Source organism: Gavialis gangeticus, unplaced genomic scaffold, assembly GCF_001723915.1.
Source record: "Gavialis gangeticus isolate Ggan-Ray unplaced genomic scaffold, GavGan_comp1, whole genome shotgun sequence".
In the NCBI taxonomy this organism is placed as follows: domain Eukaryota; kingdom Metazoa; phylum Chordata; order Crocodylia; family Gavialidae; genus Gavialis; species Gavialis gangeticus.
In genome coordinates, this window is record NW_017729000.1 from 42,368,265 (window position 1) to 42,375,048 (window position 6,784).

At 44.3% G+C, this 6,784-nt stretch overlaps 1 protein-coding gene across 1 annotated transcript in view; it reads right to left on the bottom strand.

The window, feature by feature from the left end:
- The window catches only part of ETF1 (eukaryotic translation termination factor 1), a 30,018-nt gene that overhangs the window by 7,706 nt on the left and 15,528 nt on the right, over positions 1 to 6,784 (bottom strand). Inside the window, exon 8 of the mRNA XM_019506547.1 lies at positions 1,101 to 1,248. Within this exon, the coding sequence (XP_019362092.1) occupies positions 1,101 to 1,248 (148 nt within the window). The remainder of the gene's footprint in view (positions 1 to 1,100; positions 1,249 to 6,784) is intronic.

A 6,784-nucleotide genomic window follows, 5' to 3' on the forward strand; every position in this document is an offset into this window, starting at 1 on the left:
AGGTCTCTGCTGTGACACTGACTATCCCCATGCAATATCTAAACTAGTGATACACTAAAGGTCAAATCTACCCAAGTTAGCTTTATTGTAAAGTTTGAGAGCCAATGATTTTACCAGGTGTGGAGACTTCTCATCCATCCGACCATGGTAATGCAAAATGCACGGGGCAAGCAATTTGTGTGTCTAGTGGAAAGCTATGCTTGTGACTAACCTCAAAGTTAGAAGGACACAAGCTTTTAGGGTTGGCAGAGTTATAGCTAGACGGGGAAATAAGGTGTCCCAAGATAAGTCATTTCTGCTGGTTTAATTAAGATGTCTACATTTCTGGTGGATGGAGGGGGAGTGGGGTCAACAAATAAGTAGAGATCTACCCAAATTGCAGTGGAAGTGTGCTGTGCAGCAGCTCCTTTAATTTTGCTCTTTTTGACATGCTCCCCCCACCCCTTGATTAGTGGAGGGGCCAAAGTGGCCCTGTCACTCACTCCTAATCAGCCAGGAAGCAAAAACTGTGCTTTCAAATGACAGTTTTTGCCTCCCACCATTGACTGACTGCAGGGCCCCGGCAGCCCCAGTGCTCGCTGCTGATTGGCGAGGAAGCAAAAACAGCATATTTAAAACCATGGTGTTCATCTCCTGGCTGATCAGCAGCGAGCTGTGGAGCCACCAGGGTCCCTTTGCCAAATCAGCATGGAGGGGGCAGGGAAGTGCACGCACAATAAAAAGAGCAAGATTAAAAGGAGCTGCTGCACAGCATACTTCCACAGTGATTTCAGTAGCTCATGGAGACAAGGACCATCAGCCTCCCCGGGGAAGATCAAATGGGCAATGTAGGCCAGCTGGAGAACTGCTGCTAGGTAATGCACTTCATGCCAGCCTGTTTTACCACACAGACTCTTCACTATGTAGTTAAACTGAAAACAGTCACAGAGCAGACAAATAATTTCCTCTACACACTTCATGAACCATAACTCCCTATGCACAGCAACAGAAGTCTGGGTACGTTCTAGTCTCATGTTAGTACCAGCCTGGCTGCAAATCAGATGGCACCATCAATGTTTTATACTTGGGCTTATTCCCTCCTCCCCGCTCCTACATTTTACCTCCAATTCCTCCAAATCCTTTCACAAATTGGGATCCTTCCTGTGACTTGTCTGTAACGATTTCCAATGTTGCTCCAAATTTTTTGTAGTTGTTAGCAAACCATTCCAGAAGGGGCATACTTTCTATCAGTTCATGTTCCTGGCCAGTCTATACAAACATTAGAAGAGGAAAAAAAGTCAGTCATCACTATCACTGCACCTGTTGAGGTGTCATTTCCATACCCACCCCCAATTCACTTGATGGCTTAACTAACAGAAGCCAGCACAGGCTGCGCTCTCAGCCAGGAGGCAGGCAGGTATTGATGACATGCACAATGCTAGTGTCTCCAAGTCTGACTTTGGGCAAAGGTTTACGTGCTAAGCAACTGGAAGTTTTGACATGTGTCTACTTTTAGCTACCATTGCAGGAAACAGGACTGCAGAAAAGTGAAAGAAATTGAACAAAGGGATCAATACAGCTGATACTTTGAGCCACCGGGTAAGTTTTGACAAGTGAATGTTTTAAGCTAGGTATCCTATTAACTTTTTAATAACATTCCTGACTTCTTTGGTTTCTACTTGCTAAATCCAGTAACCATACCCTAGAACAAAGGTTCCCAAACCTTTTCTTATTGCATATCCCCTTCCCAATTTACCGGCTGCCCCTGTACCCCTGCAGGGTAAGGGGGGACAGTTCACATCATTGAGAGCTATCCTCTGGTCATCACAAAGGCAGCTGCAGTGGAAGAGAATATTTCCTAATGACAAAGCTGGCAGAAAAAGATAACAGTAACCACCAACCACTGCTTTGTGGATTGCCTTGAAAGAAGTGAAGGCTAAGGGAGTAATCCCTGAAAGAAAATTCAGAGTGGATCCCCTAAGGCAATTAGATGATTATTCAGTGGTCTTTCCAGCAGCTCTCACATCTTTCCCAGCCCCACATCATATTGGTTCTGGTTCTACATTTCCAGTGGATAAGATGGGAAAGTTGAAAAGGTGATTCTGATGTTTGGGCAACACTTGATCACCTAGCAAATGCCCACACTTTTGCACCTTGGAGAGGTTACTTCAGCTTCACCAATGTGTTGAAATAAATGGGAGTCAACATTACTGGTTATAAGCCATGGATCAATTGGTGTAGATCCAAGCACCAGGGGGTATCAAGGATAGGAAGGTCATTGCACCTCATTGGAAAACTACTGCCTGCCTCAAGCTGGGCAGCCCCCAGCCAGTAAAGTGTGTTCTTGCCAGTCTGTTGCTTCAGTGGGTGCTTGCAGCTTAGAGATTCAACTTGAAAGCAGACTGCTATCACACACCAGCTACTACAAAAAATGAGAAGAAAAACTTTCAATACTAGAAAGATTGGAAGTTGGAATGTATGGACAATGATCCCAAGTATATCCAATGACCTCCAAATCATTGACAATAAATGCAAAACTACAATCATTGACGAAGACTTGGTGAGAATGTCGATACCATTGCTCTACAAGAGACCAGACTACCAGACACTGGCTGCCTAAAAGAGAACTACATTTTTTTCTGATGTGGCAAACAGCCTGAAGAAAATCAGAGAGCATGGTGTAGGCTTTGCAGTCAAAAATAAACTGCTGTTTGCAATGAAACCCCTCAGACAAAGGTTTTGAAAGATTAATGGCGCTTCAACTCACTTATGCCTCTGGTCCTGTGAAACTCTTGTGTATACACTCCCAACTTTCACCCAAATCAAAGGGCAATTTTTACACTGAGCTTAGTGTTTTAATCAGAAATATTTCACCCAATGAAAATATTGTCCTGTTTGGAGACTTCAGTGCAAGGGTTGGTGCTGAGCACTGTGTCTGGCCTCATTGTTTGCGCACCACTGATATCGGCAAAATGAATGGAAATGGATGTTTGCTCAAGTTATGTTCAGGCAATGAACTATGTGTAATGATTTTTTTCTTCAATGTGAGACCTCAACACAAGGCATCTTGGTGCCACCCATGATTTGGACACTGGCATCAAATTGACTTGATTCACCTGCTCACAAAACTTCTGTGATGTAATCATTATGCAATCCTATCAGAATACTGACTGTGATACTGATCATTCATTGGTATGCACTAAAGTCAAACTGCATCCTAGGAAATTGTACAAGAGCAAGAAACTCTCCTTACTATGAATAAATGCCACCTGACTGAAAGCTGAAGACAACATCGTCTCTATTCAACTCTCTCCAGGACTCTATTCATCACGTAAGCGGTGTAGTACTGCTGAGAAGAAATGGGTTCAGCTCAAAGGAGCCATCTATCAGACTGCTTTGGTCTTTTGTGATGCCTTGCATCACACCTCAAATGATTGGTTCAATGAGAACTCATCCGAAATGATTCCATTTACAGAAAAGAAACAGTCACCTCTCCTAAAATACAAGTGTGACGGTAGCCAACCCAACTTGCAGATGCTTCGAGAGATCTAGCAAAAGATCAAACATACAGTGAGACTGTGCGCAAATAATTATTGGCTACAACTGTGCCAAAGTATCCAAAAAGCTGCTGACTGAGGTGACATGCAAGAAATGTGTGGGGGCATCAGGAAAGCTCTCAGTTCTGTTCTAAGGAAGACCACCCCTTTAAAAATCCTCCACAGGTGAAGTCAATGCCTGCAATAAGCAGACAGAATGATGGGTTAAACATTACTCAGAACTCTACTCTTGGGAAGATGCGGTCCATGACTCCTCTCTCGATGCACTTGAAAAACCTCTCAATCCTGACAGTGCTTGACCATGAACCCGCCATAGATGAAATAGAAAAAGCCACTGATCAATTTGCTTGTGGTAAAGCCCAGGTGTGGATTGCATACCAGCTGAAGTTAAGTGTGGGAAGGCTGTCATTCTCCCCAGTCTGCACAAATTGTTTTTAGACAGAGTGACTATGCTTGCATCCTCCACATCATGAGGAACTGCACCTTCTCTCCAACACATACATAATTAAAAGGTGATATGAGAGACCATAATAACTATTGTGGTATATCCTTACTTTGCATCACTGGGAAGCTGTTTGCCAAAGTTGTGCTGCTAAGACTGCAGACCCTTGTGGACAGTCTACCCTGAGTCTCAAATATGGTTTCAGATTTGGTAGATCCACAATGGATATGATATTCTCCTTGAAACAGCTACAAGAAAAGTGTCATGAACAAAGGAAATCTCTAGGGCTGCACCAAGAAATATTTTTTTGGCATATATCAATGGCTGATTATTAACCAGCCATATAGGCTGATACCAATCCGATACGCAGCCCAGCAGCATGGAGAGCAGCATCCAGCCAGCAAGTCTGTGAGGGGGAAGGGGCATGGGGGAGGGAAGGGACATTGCTGGCAGAAGGGGCGGGGGCACCCATGGTAAGGGAGGGACTGAGGCTGCCCAGCCATGGTGGACAGCACCTACCTCTGCTCCCTCCCTCACCATGGAAGCCTTGATCTCTGCAGCCCCCACGCCTCTTCCCTGCCCCTCTCCCAGACTTGGAGGACACTGCCCTCCAAGCTGCTGGGCTGTATTCCTGGCTACATGCATGCTGCAACTGTGCACATGCATGCAACATTTAAGTTGGTGACATTATCAGTTACACTGGTCAAATAAAGCAGATTGCTAATAATGTCAATTTTCCTTTTACTGGTGCTTGTTTGATATGGACCGATATTATCAGTGCACCTCTAGAAATCTCTACACATAGCATTTGTTGACCTCACCAAAGCTTCTGATCTCATCAAGCAGAGACAGTTTGTTCTGAATCCTGAAGATGACTGGCTGCCCTCCTAAGCATTGTCAAGTCCTTCCATGTTGGTATGTGTAGAACAATGCAGTTTGATGGGTCATGTTCAGAAGAATTTGAAATCAAGAGAGTGGTGGTCAAACAGGGCTGTCCTGGCTTTGATGTTTTTTGGGATTTTCTTAGCTGTCCTACTTAAAAAAGCGTTCAGTGGCTCTTCAGGAGTATACCTCTGGACCAGATTCGATGGGAAACCTCTTTAACCTTGCTTGTCTCAAAGTAAAAACAAAATACCAAGAAGTTCTTCTCCATAAAATGCTCTTTGCCAATGACACAGCAATTGTTAGTCATTCAGAAGCAGGACTGTAAAGTATCATGGACTGCTTTTCTTGTGCTTGTGACAATTTCAGTCTGAGCATTAGCCTAAAGATGACAGTAGTCACGGGTCAACAGGTTGACTGCCTTTCTGAAGTTAAAATAAATGATGAAAGCTTGGAAGTGGTTGAGAAAGTGACTTACTTGGGCTCCATCATCTTGCAAAATCTTGGCTTGGAAGCCAAAATTAATGCTCGCATTGGAAAAACAAATAATGCCATAGGTAAACTTCAAAAGAGAATTTGGAAAAAAAAGTGCTCAGTCTATCGACAACGATGTACGTCTACAGTGCTTGCATACATAGCTCTCTATTGTATGGCAGCCAAACGCAGACCCCTTATGCCAAGGAAGACAGAAAACTGAACAGTTTCCATCTTTGATGTCTCTGCCATATTCTGGGCATAACATGGCATGACAAAAATCTCCAATACTGCTGTTCTGAAACAGGCCAAGGTACGCAGTATGTTTGTGCTCCTGAGACAGAGATGCCTCCATTGATTAGGGCACGTGAATCGCATGAATGAATGCCCAAGAACATACTCCTTCAGTGAGCTAGCCACTGGAAAACATCTACTTGGATGGCTCAAACTCCATTTTGCTGATGTCTGCAAGAAAAACCTCTGTGAGCTGTGCATCGAAGGCCAACGCTAGGAATCAACTGATTCGGACTGCTGAGAGTGAAAAGCCAACATGAAGCAGGGCCTACGTTGCTTTGAAATGGAGAGGGTCAACAATGAGATAGAGAAGAGACTTCAGAGGCAGGTAAAACAAGATGGTACTTGGCACACTGGCACAAGCTTAACTGAGTTTATATGTGCAACTTGCTGAAGGGTCTACTTGTCACACAACACACTGGACTCCCCAGCCACTCAAGAAGCTGTGGTGGTCCTTGGTAACCCAGGAAAGGTGCAATCTCCATGATCTCCTGAGGCTGATGGCTGCCAATGATGATGCACCTCTACCAGGATACACTTTGTATTTTAACCCCTTAAATGCCAGTTATTATTATTAAAATTAAATCTGCATTACACAATTTTGCTAGCATACACCCTAGAGATGTCTTGTGTACCCCCAGGGGTGACACATACTACAGTTTGGCAACGCCTGACCCAGAACAAGGTCATCTAACTGGCAGCACTTCAGAAACTGGCAAGGGTGACCTCAAAGAGAAGGCAAGGCAAAAATAGCTACACTAGCTGGCTCATCAATACACAAGCTCAGTCTCTTCAATGCTGTCTATGAAGGAGTCACTTTTTCAGAAGGGACAAGCTGTCCCCCAGATAAAGGAAAGTAGTATTGAAGAACCCTAGAAGTTCCTCTAACCCATGACTGGCAAGAAGTTCCACATTCAGTGGACTGTCGTACATCTGTTCCTCATTTACCTAGAGGCAGATTCCCCGGTGTTTCACCTGCAGCAGTCATTTTGATTTGACCACTTACAGGTGTGAATGCTAAATGTTTCACAGTCACTTTGCTCTAGTGCAAGGCATAGCAAAGAGAGGGGGACAAGGCAAACATCAAGTGGAAGAGGATGTGGTGCTTCCCAGTCCCCTTTATACTGGCTCCTTTGTCTATGAGCAGCTGGGTGAA